Raw genomic sequence first — 17442 nt, forward strand, 5'->3', positions numbered from 1 at the left:
ACTTAACACACCGATCAGCTGGTACATCAATATATTTGACGTATAAATTATACGTCTCAGCACCCTGCTGTATTATGCACTTGAAACACAAGTCGAAAAGCAGAAACTCAGTTTCAGTTACGTCTTACTTTGTGTCAGAAGACTCAAAAGTTTCTGACACAAGCATACCATTTAATTATTTTCTCTGAAATGAAGTCGGGGGAGCTTTGCTCATGTATATGAGGAAAAGTGGCAGCTACTAGTACTTTAACGCCTCCCACCCTCTTTGATTAGCCTTTTGATTAGCCATGGCACTAATCAGTGGGAATGAGGAAAGATGGCGGAAAGGCACCTTTTAGAAAAAGGCCACGCTTCGTTTTCGAGTGCTGTTATGGCTGAAGTGTGAGACCAGGTTTGGATCTATGAAAGGCACACACTGCTTAGAGCTAAATGAGATTGCAGTGCTAGTAGGAAAGTGGTCCCCTCCTTTCGTCTTTATGCCAAATTGGCCAACTGAGCTCCACAATTACACCTTTGTAACATACTAATAAAAGAGTAAATGGACTAAATTATGAGTCATTGATGAGCGAGACTCTTTGTACTCTTTTCTCTCTTGCAGGAATTCATTGTGTCTTTGCCTCTAATAGAATATATTGTTTTGTTGGCACTGACGTTCATCTGGAAGAAGTTGTCATTTGTCTCTTTGCTCTTCTCTTATGTGTAGAAAGAGCGGCTGGCACAGGTTCGCAAGCAGATTTCAAGGGAGGAGCATGAAAAGCAACATCTGGGGAACTACAGGTAGGAAAGAGGCAGAACACTGGGGCAAAGAGCCTCTCCCTCCAGGAACACCACCCACTGTACTTGTGCCAGTGCTCTTACATTTATGGGGGTCATCTCGAGAGTGCCGGGCTCTCAGGAAAACAAATAAAGCTGTTGCAGGAAGAACAACCAAAAGCGAATCTATTGTTTGGAGAGAAGAACTGACTGAACGAATGACGAGAGTGAAAGCTGTCCAGTGATGTGTAGGAACAAGCATCAAGTTGTTATTCTTCTATGCACAGTGTGCACAGCAAAGTTACTTTAGTGCACACCTTTCTTGACAAATGGCAACCGGCTTTCCCCCCACTTTTATCTCCCCCCGAATCCAGCAGGGACACTGGAACACATTAAGCATCAAAATCAATTTTTAATAGTCAGCTCACAGATGGAGCAGATTCACCTTACAGCATGACTCAGCAACACAAAGTTCAGATTTGCTGCTTGTCCCTTATAAATTGTTAATGCTCTTTCCTCCCTCTGTCTCTTCCTGCCTTAATCCAACACATACACCCCTCCCCCCACCGCCTCCCAGTATGTTCCTCATTCACCCACTTACACACAAAAACAAAGACAAACAGTCACAACTGGCTCGCACACACAACACACACCCTTCTTGCTGTCTTCCCAACTCTAAGTGACTTCTTGACTCATCACTTGAGTGAATGGCTGGTGAATTTCGAATGCCGATCCAGGCCTGCATGAAGTGCTGTCACCTCCTTCCTATTTTTCGACAGGCAGTCAGACAGTCAATCAGGCAGGCTGGCGTGTGTCTGGAGCGCCCCGGTAAAGACCTCTTAGCATTCAAATAGTGTCCCTGCACAACGCTGAAGTCTGATTAACACAGTGCTTCTCATTAGATGAGTTTGGGTAATGAACTGACTTACATTGTGCTATTAGATGAAACTGTATCAGGTACAGACAAGCTATGACCGAGGGAAACCCAGCAGGTATTTGCTCTTCATTTAGGATTCTTTAGCTTGTGTTTTATATATACATGTAATATATATATGTGTGCATGTATGCATAGCACAAAGAGGTACGCTTTAGAGGTGGGAATCACCATACATCCCACGATACGATATTATCACAATACTTAACGCACGATACGATATTATTGCAATTTTTTAAAATATTTTGCGATATTCAGATTCTGTACATAAAGGTAAACTTTATCAATATTCATTTTCTCTAATATCAAAGTCTCACACTCAGTCTTTCTCTCATTTCAGTTTTATTGTTGACAAACTGAACGGTTTGTATTACAGTCTAGTCCAACTTAACTGAATCAACCATCTGGTACAATTATAGCTATTCTGAACTATGCAGTTTATGAAAACTATGCAGCCCCTTCAGCAACTGAAGAATTTGAAAAGTAAATTAAAACAAATATAATTTTACATTAAATAAAAAGTTTAAACTTATTAAAATAAAACATGTCTTAAATTAAAATAAGTAAACTGTCATGTTTATTGCTGCCAAAAACAAGTTAAACACATTTGGACAGTGAAGGAATGTCAGGATTCTTGCTCAGAAAAAGGATCAACATGCTCTGAAGTCAGAGTCATGTTCCATTCCACAAAAACTTTTTTTGTAACAAAATATCGATTTCTGCTGTATCGATACATTATTAGCAAACAAAATATCACGATACTACACAGTATCGATTTTTCCCCCACCCCTTGTACGCTTACAGTTCAGAATGCTCATATTAAAATAAAGAATAGAAATAAAAGGTTAGCATATGTAAATTAATGTGAAAAAGAAAGTTTCGGAGACGCTGGCCCGTCCCTCGGCCTAAACTGGGCAATGCAACAGCGATCCCACCAAACCCACAGCAGACAACCCGATTGAAATGCTGAGCAGACCCTCAATCAGCTGAAGCAACATCATAAAGACGAGTGGGCCAAAATTCCTCCACAGTGATGTGAGAGAGTGATAAAGTCATACAGAAAACAATTACTTCAACTTATTGCTGCTAAAGTGGTTCTATGAGCTATTGAATCATGGGGTGCATTTAGGTTTTCACTTGCTTTTTTCACAGGACTCTACAGTAATCCCCGTGAGCAGAACCGCAGACATCAGACTACTCTAAATGCTCCTTTTTAGACAGGTTTTTTTTTGCACTGTCGACTTAATGCGAGTGCATAAAGCCCTGTCTGCCTGCTGTTTGTATCCTTTGCTTGCAAGAGGGAGCCAATCAGAAAAAGTTTCCTACTATGGATGAAGGTGAGAGTGTGAACCAGAGTGAACGGGTCCCTTTAAATGTCTGGGGACAGCGAACTTTAAAGAACTGTTGACCAAATCAGGAGAGTTTCAGATCCATGTAAATGGTCTATGTTAGTTTTTCTTTAAAGTAAGGCCCAGCAAACGTTTGAGTTAAACAATAGTGAGAGGTCACCCCCACGTAAAACGTCTATTTGCTCAGAGATGGACGCTGCCAAAAAGACTGAGCAGTTAACACCCACTATTAAAGTGCCTCACCTTAAGCTTCTCAGTCGAGTGATTCACGACGCTCTTTAGGATTGAAGCGTTCTGGCTCTTTTCATATGTTATGAATCCATTTTCGTTTATGTGACAGTTATAAAAATGTGTCTTGGGAATGAAAAGAACCATTACATGCACCCTAGAAACTGAGAAGTCTCACATATAGTGAATTCAAGGGACGGGATTCAAATGGCAGCTTTATCTCAGGTCTCAGATGTACCTGTTTGCATAATACAGGGTAACGGCTTTGGTCCAATTAAATAGTTCAGCTTTATGTTGCATTACACAGAAATCTGCTACACATACGCGTGCATCTGTGACTAGCTCAAAGCCTATTAATCAATATTTAAAAAGATCTGGCCTGTCATTGTGCCGTGGTACAACATTTTCCACTGCTGTGACCTTGCTGTGACTTCATTCATCTCTATAGTTTTCTCTTTTGATCACAGGTCTGTGCTTGTGAGTGTTTTTCTAACCAACTTGAGGGGAGTTTAGCACTTAATATCGTCTGTGCAGACGCCAGACTATATTCATGCTTTTGCAATAACTAAGGCCAGTTCTTATCTTGATTAAAACAATAACCTTGTTTTGACTTAATGGCTAAAGCGATGACATTGGGAGTTTGTAGATGTATTATGAGGGTAACCAGGCAGAGGGTTACGCATTGTTCTAATCCCCTCAGGCCTTGGATAAACACCGAGCACTGTTATTTTAGTCTTAAGGGCACAAATGTGAACGTGTGAATGGGCACATTAGCAAAGACTGCAAACACAGTGAAGCTCGTGCACACGTCGGTGTACGGCGTGTAGAAAGCTGTTGTATTAATGCACCGTGTGAAAAGATTGACTGATGTTCATGCAGTTTCTTCACTTAAGGTCTCATTAATTTTCTTTGCTCTTTGCTGCCTCCTTCTTCATTCCTCATTCTCACCTTTTGTTTGTCTTTCTTGCTGCACCTTGACTTTTCTGTCTCTCCCACCAATTATTGTGCCTCATCTTTATCTTTCCATCCCTGTTCTTTTTTTATTTTCTTTGTCTCTCTATATCTCTTTACCCCCTTTTCCACTTTTTTTTTTACCCCCACTGACTTCCTAAATATTTCACGGCTTCTCTTTCCACCCATATCCCTCTTTTCCTTAACCTGAACCACCCTTTTTCTCATTCTTCCACTCCGTCTCTCTCACCTTCTACTTTTATGGCCCCATTTGTGACCCATCATTTCCCTTCATTTTCCCCTTTCCTTTGTCCATTGTTCCTCACCTCGTCTTCACTCTCGTCTCCTTTCTCCCTTCTCTGCGGTCCACAGACGTATTTACCCCCCAGACGACAAGCTGCTGTTGGAAAAGTATGAAAGCCTGCTCTCGGCCGCCTTTCAGACCTTCCTCGCCGGGCGAGCTGCCTCACTTCAAAAGGAAATGAATAATCCTCTGAAACGAATGAAGGCACGTACGTCAGTGGCAGACTGTCACGGACTCACACACGCACAAACACACACACAAGCAACTCACACCCAAACATATTCAGACACTTGTGGACAAGCAAACGTAAAAGAAAAGAAGCACACACACATTTCTATTAAGATTCTGCCCATAGAGACAAAAAGGATGCACAAATAGCACAAAAGTGTGCCGCAGCCCTTGGTATTTGTTAGAACACCTGAAAATACGTCCTTCTTCTCCTCTCTACCTTTCCACTGTCATTCACCCTTTTCACAAATATTCATTATGTTGTGCACATGAGCTTTTAAAAGCAAACAACAATGTCACTTTTATTACTTTATTTACTTTACAGTTACACCCTGTTTTCCTCTTTCTTCTTCTGTGTTTTCCTACTTTTCTTCCTTTCTGCAAAGGTTAACCAAGTTGCTGGCCACACATTTCAATGCATTTTTATGCAGTTTAATCGCACTTACACACATATATATGTAGTAGGGTTGCAACGATACACAAAATTCACGGTTTGGTTTGGTTCGATACTTTGGTGTCACAGTTCGATATTTTTTCGATACAAAAAAATGTTCATCCTTTTTTAATTTGTCATTGCTGAAACAACAAAGGAATAAAATAATAAATCTATCTGATGGAGAAATCACTCATCTTTGGAAAAGAGAGTTTATTACAGAGAAATGGCTCTTTCCAAAATAAAAGCTCTACTATACGCTTCTTCTGGGCTATATTCTCAGCAGCATATTAAACATATCAGGTCCCCATAAGGAGAATCATGTGCTAACGGCTGTCTAAATGACTCGGGTAAAGTTTGTAGCATGCCTGCTTGTTGTTTTTGTCTGCTTCCACTTGTCTTTGCACGAGGATGATGTCGGAGTAAATGTGCAGTCATATTCGTTGTGTTCCCACTAGTGCTGTCAGCGTTAATCTGAAATGACGTTAACGCCACAACACGGCAAATCTCCGTTAACGAGCTACCGCGGATCACCCCGTGCGTGGGGCTGGACGGCCAACACATTAACAAGCTAACTGCGCTAACACACTAGTTCCCACCCATGTAATTGAGCATTGCGTGGCACATCCAACATACTGTTTTACTTTAGTCCATGACGCGCTTACCTTCAGGGTCATACGTCACATGAAGACCAAAATAGTTCCAAACGCCAGATTTGAATGAGGGTGGGGGAGGTTCAATTTGCCATGTTGCAACGAGCTTAGCTTCTGTCTTGCTAGCTTGCGCTGCACTCAGTGGATCTGCGCTCGACGGTGCAGCCTAGGCGGAGTAGTCGAACGCAGATCCACTGAGCGCTCAACACAGACAGCATCGTCAGAAGAAAAGTTGATAAAATAAATTAAAATTTTGTATTGTTCGATACATATGCGTACCGAACCGAAAGCACTGTACGAACAGTTCAATATCGATACGAGTATCATTGCACCCCTAATATGTAGGTATATACACTCAGAAGCTTGTGCGGTCATGCACTTATGAAATTGTAAAAGTCACTGTATGCTTATGAATAGCAGCACTCTGCAGTATCAGGAGGAATGCATCTTCAGTTAAGCTTTGAAGGTAAAGGTATGGAGAGGACAACAGCTGATCTACAGCCGTGTAACTTCAGAAAGATGAGAATGGGAGATGAAGGAATGATGAGGATAATATAGTCATAAAGTAAAAAAGATGGTGAGACACTGATAGAGAGTTGTTTTGTTACTATTGTTTTGACTTGACTAGAGTACAAAAAAATGGAGAGAAAGGGGCAATTTTTGGTTTTCATGTATTCAAGAGGAACAAATCAATGGAATGAAAAGACACAGGGGAGGGAACTGTGGGATATTTAAAAACACGGAGCGAAGAAGCGATGATGAGGAGGAACGATGCAGATAGAACAAAAAAGCCTTAACTGCGTTTGGCAACTGAATAGCAGAAGTGAATACTGTGCAGACTGTGGATATTTTTGACAGTAGTATTGACATTACAAGTACATATCAAAGTACTGTCATATGGAGCCATCGGAGCTTTTGTGCAAACCGCCTCAGCAGTTTGCACCCTGTCGCAGTGTTTTTTTTTTTCAGAAACTTATTGTGTGTCCTTTAAAGAATGGAAATCTCTGCAGAGCGTTTTTAGAGATGTCAATCAAAGACTGGTCAGAGCCGAAACAAAATATAAAGGCAGCGAGTGTTGCTTTTGTGTTTCCTATCTAATAACACGATCATGAGTGACAACTCGACTGTCCTTATTGAGAGCCAGAGTGTGAGATACTAATCTGGACCATTTATGGGGGAAAAAGATGTTCCTGAACTGCAGTATGATATTCATCAGAGCACAAAAAACACATCGTATGCAAATATTTTCTTGCCTTATGTTTAAACATTTCCTCTAGTTTTGAGGGTGTTTTCAGGTACCTTTCTAAAAGCAGTGGGGGAGGGGGCTTGTGGAGCCAAGCTCTATGTTTATGCACTACTCTGCCACTTTACGTCGTACGTCGCACTAGTAGAGAGGAATTAACACAGAATGGAGAGAAAGTTATCCACAGATGGTCTGAAACGTTATTTTTCTATGCACAGCGTCAACTTTGGACCTATTCAGAAAACTGCATTAGCATGTACACATAGTCAGCTCACAGATGGAGCAGACTCACTGTAAGGCGTGACTCGGCAACACAAAGTTTGCTGCTTGTCCCTTATAAATTGTTATACACTAACCAGCCACTTTAATAGGTACACCTTGTCAGCACCAGGTTGGACCCCTTTGGCCTTCAGAACTGCTTTAATTCATCAAGGTGCTAAAAAAATCCCCAAAGTTTTGGTCTACCTTGACATGGTTGCGTCACAGTTTTTTTCCGATTAGCATCCGTGATGTACGTCGTTTGTTTCACCAAATCCCAAAGGTGCTCTGTTGGACTGGGATCTGGTAATCGTGCAGGACGTTTGGAGACAGTGAACTCAGTGAAACCAGAATAAGAGGTTTCAGAGTTTTGTGCCACGGCACGTTATCCTGTTGGCCATCAGACGATGGATCCACCGTGGTCCTGAAGAGATGGGTGTGGCTAGGGTGTTTAAACAACACCGTGCTACAGAAATCGTCACGCATCAGAACGGGTATTATTTGTACAATTTCCTCCGATGATGTTTGTGATCCCGTGCTGTCCTTAGCTGACAGGATAGCACCCGGTGCGGTCTTCTGCTGCTGTAGCCCACCTGCTTCAGGCTTTGATGTGATGTTCAGAGATGCTCTTTTGCATTTCTGAACTTGGTTGTAACCCGTAGTTATCTGAGTTACTGTTGCCTTCCTAAAGCAAACCGGCCATTCTCCTCTGACTTTGCCTTTTTCTGCTTAAATGCACTTAATTGCTGGATATGAACCTTATCAAGCATTTTTACAGGTGTGCTTAACAAAGTAGATGGTGGGTGTATATTTCATAGTTATTGGTAGGAATTCACCAGCTTTTTCAGTCTGGATACAAACACATTTGTCTTTAGCTCAGTGTGCGTCTGCTGTCTGCTGCTGTCGTGCACGGCTCTGCTAGTTTCCATTTCATTTCTGTTCTTTGTTTTATCGTGTGCCCTTTGCAAAACACACCTAGCAGAGCAGCTGAGAGACAAGTGAAAGGAAGATAACGTCATTCGAAGAGATGACAACTTGTTATGTTACTGTAAACAAAAGCTTCCCAACAAGTGTTAAACCAAGCATAACAAAATGAGAAAGAGAGACTGAGAGAAGCCGGAGCTGTTCTGTCATTGTCAGCGGCTGAGACTGTTTGACAGTCGAAATTAAATCAAACAGAATTTAAATAGAACCGAATAGAAAGTGTGTAAAAATGAAAATACCTCCAGACTGGTTTAAGTTAGATTAGCATTAAAAACTTAATTTATTAGAGAGTTTCATTACTCGTGATGTTGCTTTTTTTCTTTGAGACATCATTCCTTAGCTCTGCTTAGATGGGCACACCATGCGGCCAATCAAATGCAAAGGCAGATTGGGATCATACGGGATAATCGTGTGAAAGAAGGAAGGGGGCGTTTCCAAGACAGCAAGTGTTGTGGTACACAAGAGACGGGAAAATGGAAGAAACAAGTGAAGATGTAAAATGAGCAGCATCTGGCTGCATTTCAGTGATTCTGGGTTTCTGATTGTTTAGTCTGAATGTGCGTTTAAAGCCATTTATGATTCTTAACTTGTTGAATCTGCCGCTCACCACAACAAGCACAAATGTTGCACTTTTAACTGTTTTTTCACAAGTTTCGCAGCTTTTCCTACTGATAAAAACCTCCCATATGGCCATTTATACTACACAAAGTAATTAAGCAACAACAACTTGTTGAACCCACTGCCCCCAGTACTGGAGGCGAGAGGGAGAACATCTGGAATTACTGCCAGATCTGTTGTTTAAATATAGAAGCGTGTGGTTTTCACAGAAACGTCAGAATCTCATCCAAAAGCCCACAAAACCATTTCAACAACCACCAAGAAGCTAAAACAGCAAAAAGAGCATGTAAATACCATCCATCCATCTTCTTCTGCTTATCCGGGGCCGGGTCGGAGGGGGCAGCGGCCCCTGCAGAGAAGCCCAGACCTCCCTCTCCCCAGCCACCTCCTCTTGTCCGGGGGAACACCAAGGCGTTCTCAGGCCAGCCGAGAGATATAATCTCTCCAGCGTGTCCTGGGTCTGCCCCGGGGCCTCCTCCCGGTGGGACGTGCCCGGAGCACCTCGCCCAGGAGGCGCCCAGGAGGCATTGTCAGATGCCCGAACCACCTCAGCTGGCTCCTTTCGATGTGGAGCAGCAGCGGCTCTACTCTGAGCCCCTCCCAGATGGCTGAACTTCTCACCCTATCTCTAAGGGAGAGGCCAGCCACCCTTCGGAGGAAGCTCATTTCCATTGCTTGCATCTGTGATCTCGTTCTTTCGGTCACTGCCCACAGCTCGTGACCGTAGGTGAGGGTAGGGACGTAGATCGACCGGTAAATTGAGACTCAGCTCTCTCTTCACCTCGACGGACCAGTACAGCGTCTGCATCACTGCAGCCGCAGCACCAGCCTGTCTGTCTCCCGCTTCCTTCTGCCGTCACTTGTGAAAAAGACCCCGAGATACTTAAACTCCTCCACTTGGGGCAGGAACTTGTCCCTGACCTGGAAAAACACAAAACGCAGATCCGTCTGTTCACCTGACAGCATGAACACAGACATGCCGTCAGATGCTGAAAGCGTCATCTCACAGATTCTGAAACTGCAGGTTTTTGTCACTTTCTGACCAAAATTCACTGAACCAGCAGCTAAAGTAGCCCAAAGCTACGCTTCGCGCATTGTCATGAATTCCCTCTTGCTTTGGCTGCACTTCCTGCACAGCTCGATCTCTGTGTGTTTCTGAGATCCTAATTTCTGCCTATTTCTGCTGTTCAATACAGAAGAAACTTTAGCTTTTACAAATTAGGGCAAATTGCAATACGCTTAGCTATGCCTTTAATAAACCTTTGTAACTTTGTTTCTGTTTTTCTTTGAAAAAGATTGTTTTTCCTTTTCTGCTGTAGAAATTTCTACAGTTAAAACTAAAAACCCTGGACAGTCTGGGCATCGAGCTACCAGAACCTATTCTGTCATTTTACTCATTTATTTCTTACAATTTCAGTCCAAAGAGTCGAGCTGAGAGATTTCTTTCTTTGTCACAGCAGCTTTTTCTTTATCATGTAGAAAAACAATTAAATATGTAACTTGTAACTGACAGAAAGTCAGAGTTTCACTGGCCTCGCCCACTCAGGAACAGAGTGGGCTGTATGTGGCCCGCGATGTAAACTGAGGTTGACACACCTGCTCTACTTGTTTTCATAGCTCACAGTACACATTTCTGTGCCTTTTTTAACCATATTCACTCTTAGTGTACCTATGAGTTAGAACCTCTGGCCCAGATTAACCACGCTAAAACTTCTTTAACTGAAAGTTTACAATTTTGAGTACCGAGCTATGTCCATAATTGTTTGGACAAAGGCACAATTTTTGTATTTTTGCCTCCACAGCGTGGCGTACACCACCAAGAGTGGAATTTAAATCGAGCAATCTACATTTCATTGAAGTGAAAACTTTTAGCTTTAATTCAGCGGATTTTACAAACGTCCATTAATCTACAATTATTACAGACATTTTTATATGCAATACTCTAGTCTCAGAGACTCAAATTTAATTGGAAAATGGACTGAAGATCAGTTTCATAGCCAGGTACGGCCTGTTCCCTGATGCGCTCTTAAAAGGAATGAAAGCATTGATCAGCTCAGCAGCACCCACAGATCACAGAAAACAGCTGAAGTGCATGATGACAGAATTATTTCAATGATTAGGAAAAAACAACATATAACAAAGTCAAGAATGTTTTTAAGGACCCACATGTTTCACTGCCAGAGTCTGTGATCAAGAGTGACAAGAGAGGTTTATAAGTGCAAACCACTGTTGGTCAAGTTACTTGAAAAAGTAACTAATCACTGATTACTTCCCCAAAAAAAGTAATCCAGTTACTTTACTGATTACTTATTTTCAAAAGTAATTAATTACTTAGTTACTTTTTAAAAACACGATTTACAACCTGAATAGGTGATAAAGTGATAGATCTTTCAGCCCAATTCTACTTTTTCTGCATAATCCATCATACAAAATGTAATCAAATGGAAAAGTCTCTTTTTAAAACTTGTTTTATTAGTTTTAATCTTTAACTTTATGCATCAAGCAAAAATTTAATTATCTGCAACATTCTCTGACTGAAGAAATTAGTTTAACATTTAAACCTATTTTCTGCACATTCCAGCACATAAAATATTTTATGTGTTTACACTCAGTCTTTCAAATAGATGCAAGTAAAACACAGCAGAAAATAAATAAAGTCAAAGACTAGCGGTCCTGTTGCTCTATTTTCACCTGTAAAGCAGGAGTGGGTAGGCGGAGGGTTACCCTGGTGCAGGTGTGCAGCGGTCAGTGGAAGAATCCGCGAGTTTCTCTGTGAGTTTCCCATTACGTCGTAGCTACTCGGTGCTTGCTCGGAAGTTTAGGGGTTTTTTTTCGCTGTAAAAAGAAGTTTTCTTCCCACGCACAACGGACACTAATGTTTTTGTCACTTTTTATGGAATCAAACTCAAAGTAAGGTCAGTACTTCCACGCTTTAAACGCTGCACGCTCATACTCTCTCTGCACTCGATATATGATCCATTGTTGATCTGCACACAGCTGTTGTCACAAACGTCGCACTCGCTTACGTCACTGTCATGAGACGTTCTCGCAAAAAAAATCACGGTTTTTAGTAACGCAGTAACGCAGCGTTCCTACGGGAAAGTAACGGTAATCTAATTACCGTTTTTGCAATAGTAATCCCTTACTTTACTCATTACTTGAAAAAGTAATCGGATTACAGTAACACGTTACTGCCCATCTCTGGTGCAAACCACTAGTTACACTCAAGAAAAAGAGGCTGTGCACGGTCTGTGAGACAAAAACCAGAATGATGACAGCAGAGGATTAGTATTAAAGTATTAAAAAACAATCCTTGTAATTAATTTCTGTTAGTTTTGCCAGTAATTTAGTTAGTAACAAGACTGTTTATTAACATGTGTGTCAAACTCACTGAAATGAATCCAGAAAGCCTGCACTCCAGTGGACACGATGATTATTTGATTTAAAATCCACTGTGATGATGTAGAGTGGTAAAACTACAACTGTGTCGTTGGCCAACAAATTATAGACCAAATTGAAATCTCATTTAAATCTACTCATCTTAAGCTTTACTTGAAACAAAACCATTATTATTGGTAACATAAAATAATATCTCGTGTTTTGCATGTTTATGAATTCATCATCTGGCAAGCACTGCCTCCTACCTCAGGCATTTTTTTATTTAAAATAAGCCAGAGGTTATTTGCCAGCATGCCATTTATCATGTTTGACAGACGCTGTACCTGCAAGACTCGCGTTCGCTGCCTTTGAGGGCTTCTTGGGGCCACGAATTGAAAAATGTCATGGATTGTCACACGATCAAAGGAAAGTAAAAGCTGTATTGTAAACATGCTGATTGACTGTAGAGCAGCCTCCTGACTTGGACCACTGTGCTACAGACAGCCCAGCCACAGGTTACACTGGTTTTCCACTGGGTTCAGCTCACCTTTATTCCATTTCTGATTACAGTTAGGTGGAACAGGTATGAGTCGGGTTGTTAGTCCTCTCGTCTATCTTAGCTACCAGTGTTTCCCTGTGCGCTCAGGTGACGTCTTCCTAATCCTGCAACTGTTTCACTTGGATACTGACTGAAAAAAAAGGATGTAAAGGCAGATGCACGCTCAGTTTGCTCGAGGAGCTCTGCCAATGAAACAGAACAGCACAATATACAAACTGCACAGATGTCTCCAAGCAATTGCAGAGCCCATGAAAGCGGTACGGGGTGCAAATATATTGAATTAATACAAGAATGGTAAGAATATGTAAGTCTCGCTGTATTTAATATTTAAAAGCAAATTGCAGTGTTAAAAAGGGGGAAAAGGTTTGTCCGCGTTACAAAATTTGTTGTCCGTGACATAAAGAGTACTGTGTTTGTAAAATACAGTTTATTATCCTACATGGATCCGACAGAGACCATTAGTAGTGCAGCACTATAACATGCAGCTTACGTAACATGCACACAGGCACACGGCTGAAAATGTTTATTTTGGGAGTAAAGTAGAAACAAAAAGCTGAGGAGTGACAGTGTAGCAGGTCACAGCCTAAATTTCACGAACGCTCAGTTTTATAAACACTTAACAAAAGTACTTAAGAAAAGCTAAATAGCTCTCAGCTTCTCTTAAATTCTGTACATGCGTCAGATCTGGTTTTCCCACGTACTGTAAAGCATTTGAAAGCATCCATGTAATCTGCTTTGGTGAAATTTAACAAGGTGATTTAACAAGGTAATGGTCCTTCAGTGATTTTAAACCTACTGTGGGTGGGGAAGAGCTCACCTCATCGAGTTGGCATGTTCTTTGGTAAATGAATTTATCAGAGCAATGCAAAGTAATAACCAGTGTTGGGGAGTAACGGAATACATGTACCACCGTTACGTATTTAAAATACAAAAATATGAGTAACTGTATTCCGTTACAGTTACCGTTTAAAAAGGTGGTATTTAGAATACAGTTACTTTGTTGAAATAAATGGATTACACGGCGGTACTTCCCTGTTTCATATTGTGGCGGGTCAGGACTGTTTGGGTTTTGTTTGACAGCTACGTTCTGTTGTTCCAGGCAGCGTTGCGGTTGCCATGGTTACAGGGTGACGCTCTCTCTCTGCGTGTTTCCTGGGTGAGAGAGGCCTTTTTGTTGTTGTTGTGCTAAGCTCACAGGCAGAATGCTACAGGTATAGCTCTAAAGAATGTAGCATCATAGGCAGTGTAGTCCGTGCTGCAGGGAGAATGGACTGCCATACCCGTTATGTGTCTGTGAGCGAGGGAGGGAAAAAAAAGGAAAAGTACGAGCTGTCATCGAGCAGAAACGGGAGCTGGAAGCATGTAAATATAATAATAACCACTGCAGCCAAGAAGAGAGCCTGACGAGCCCAGCTGTAAGTAAGCTGTTAAGACTCGACTGTACACCGTGTTCGTGTTTTCCTCCGAAAACAATAAGTTCTGTTGGAGCAGCCTTTCAACGCCTCTCTCTGTCTCTGCTAGCAAAGTTGCCCCAGACAACAAAGTAAAGCTAGTTTTCAGCTACGAGCCGACACAGAACCCCACCGTATTAGCCAGAGGTCCCTTTACTACGGTTCGGAGCCGCGGACCTTCAGTAACAGTAATAAATCACAGCAATAGTACATTCATGTAGTTGTAAACAGCATGATAATATATTAAGTAATCCAAAGTATTCAGAATACGTTACTCTCATTGAGTAACGTAACAGAATACGTTACAGAATACATTTTGGGGCATGTAATCTGTAATCTGTAATGGAATACATTTTAAAAGTAACCTTCCCAACACTGATAATAATATAAACAATATAAACATAGTGTTTCAACCTCAGCAGGGCGACACATTTATGGCTCCACACAACATTAACGACATGCAACACTGAATGTTGTTATCATGAAAAACTTAAATACAGCTTAAAAATGATGAGTTGACTCAGACTGAGTTCATACAGCACATTCTTCTCAGTCTGTGTTTTTTCAGTCGCTCTAATGATGAAAGAGCAAATGCAGCAGGCTGGGGAGAAAGCCCTGCACTCGGCGTCATTTTCAGAGCGCTCTGACGTTTTCTGCAGATGCTTCGGGACCTTCTTGTTGAAAACTTCAGAACTTTTCAGAAAGGCACTGGCGTTCTCGCCTTTCAGGAAGCGTGTCATACAGGCAGTACTAGTCACCCCGATAACCAAGACAACGAAGGAGAAGTTTGTCCCTGCTGTGTCCATTTTATGCTTCAATAATAAAACGCGAAGGAGCGATGCTTCTCTGTCACATGACAATGCATGGAGCGGAGATATATTGTCAGGATATTGTTGTCATGGAAACAAAACCCACACACGGAGACGGAGGGCTTTGTTTGATGGAGCTCCTCAGCGTCCTGCCTGTTTTCTGCCAGAGAAAATATATGGACACAAACCCTAATAACTCAGCAGTTACCTGTTAGCTCTCCTTGTAATACGTCTTTCTTTTTCTTTTACTGGGCTTCTAAATTACGAGGCTTTGATGAAGGATTGTAAATCTGCACGTGGCTCTGTCTCAGCCGTCTGAGCAGCTTTTATAACTGCACAGCGACAATTCGCCAAAACAACCGAACCGAAAAGCCGCATGGCATTCAGAAAAAAGCGAAAACCTACAAACTGTATGAACCCAGTGATGCATACTTTACCATAAAGTCTTCCAGACAGTGAAGCGTGCCACTGTAAATGTTCACACACTCACCAACACTGTGAGCCAGGGGCACACTGACCTTTTCGCAAACCCCGAAAGCAGCTTGATGGCTTATCTGAGAGAAAACAATCACTTTTCATCTGCATTTGAGCAGCAAGTGGGAGCTTGTTATGTCGCAGCCCACGAAGCCACATTAATCACCTTTGCCTGCATTTCAGCAATAGCCAAATGGCCAAAGCTTCAGTGTACTGGCGACCGCCATGACGCTGCCTTCACGAGCGCTGCCAGCGAGCAGTGCTCGCTTCTCACCCCGCACGCGCCCAGATAAAGCTCGCATGGCTCTGAAGTTACTTTTTCATCTCTTCTTCTTTTTTGATGATTTAAGTTTGCTTAAAAACACTTTTGACTTCAAAGCAATAAGGTGTGAAATATCAAAGCATTCTTATTAAACTTCATCGGCGCCTCCTCGAGGTTTTAACTACCCCGTTAAGCTCTGTTTACCGAAATCAGCACCTTTGCTATATTCTCATCTCGTGTTTTCTTTATGTGTGTAGGAAGAGGACATCCTGGATCTGCTGGAACAGTGCGAGTTGGACGACGAGAAGCTGATGGGCAAATCCTCCAGGCAAAGAGGCCCTAAGGTGGGTGAGAGAGAGAAGACACATAAGCTGGGAGAGAATAGGGAGAATAGGGGCCACATGCATCAGAGGCCCTTAAAAAAATGTGCAAAGAAGAGTGACAGAGGCAGGAAGAGGGAGGGAAGAGGGTGGCAGGTAGTCAAATGCCTAGAGCTAACGCCCACGGAAAGCACATAGGACGTGATTCAGAAAAATAAAGAGGAGGGGGTCTCGGGTTAGGAAGAAAAGAAAAGAATCAGATAGAGGCCCAAAGAAAAGACCCAACTCCCTTAGGGGAGAGCTTCAGGCTGTCTCTCTCACTCTCTCCCTGCTATCTTTCTTTCTGTCTATCTCCCCCTTTTTCCTCTTTCTCTCTGTCACACGCACCTATACGCCCCCTCGATTTCCCACGACAGCACATTACTCCCTCCATCACCTCGCTTCACTCTCCTCCCTTCACCTCTCCATCCCTTCCTCTACCTGCACATCTACATCCATCCCTCATCCGAGAGCTAAATTGGCTGGAACACTTAGAGCGTGTTAGGGACTCGACAGGGCAGTTCAGCGCCACATTAGAGAGGCCTTAGCTGGAATGAGGACTTGTTCAGACACAATCGCTGTTGTCCAAATTAATTTGGGCCCCGTCAATTTCGACGTTAGCGAGCGCGCGGAGAGAGACATCGGGAGGAAGGGGAAGAAAACGCTGTGACGGATAGATTCGCTCCTTGGGGTGTAGCGCTCTCGAGCCATCTGGTGAAACTGAACCGACGAGTGTGCGAAAGCCAGAAAAGAGCGAGGCAGAGGGATTAGGAATGGGGATTTTTGAGGGAAGGAAACAAAGCTAGGTTTGTTATTGCTGGGGAAAAATGTTCAGGCGAGAGAGAACAAAAGGTGGAGAAGAGAAGCGGGTTCTCGGGTTTTCTTCCCCTTTTTCCTCTTCTTGACTTCCTTTGCTCTTTCTTACTCCCAACTCTCCTAATTCTGACATATAGCTTATCACAGTTATCGTGTCACCCTCGATGGCCGCATCTCTCCTCAGCTCATCACTTGATGTTACCCAGTCACTCCCACGAGCTTCCTCTCTTCACACATTTTCTCTCTCATCTCATCCTTTCAGGGCTCTCCCTTTGTCTTTACCCTCCACTGTTTATTCACCGTCTGTCCTCGCATCCTTTTCTCTCCGTCCTCTCGTATGTCAAGAGCCCCTTTCTCTCCATGTTCATTTCCGTTTCTCTCCATCTATTCAGTGCCTC

At 42.4% G+C, this 17442-nt stretch overlaps 1 protein-coding gene across 1 annotated transcript in view; it reads left to right on the plus strand.

Annotated features, from left to right (window-relative positions):
- Positions 1-17442, plus strand: part of ttll7 (tubulin tyrosine ligase-like family, member 7) — a 91599-nt gene that overhangs the window by 45596 nt on the left and 28561 nt on the right. The window contains 3 exon segments of the mRNA XM_085132035.1: positions 704-777; positions 4588-4727; positions 16131-16213. Of these exon segments, the coding sequence (XP_084988161.1) occupies positions 704-777; positions 4588-4727; positions 16131-16213 (297 nt within the window).

This window comes from Neolamprologus multifasciatus, chromosome 15 (genome assembly GCF_963576455.1).
Source record: "Neolamprologus multifasciatus chromosome 15, fNeoMul1.2, whole genome shotgun sequence".
Classification (NCBI taxonomy): Eukaryota; Metazoa; Chordata; class Actinopteri; order Cichliformes; family Cichlidae; genus Neolamprologus; species Neolamprologus multifasciatus.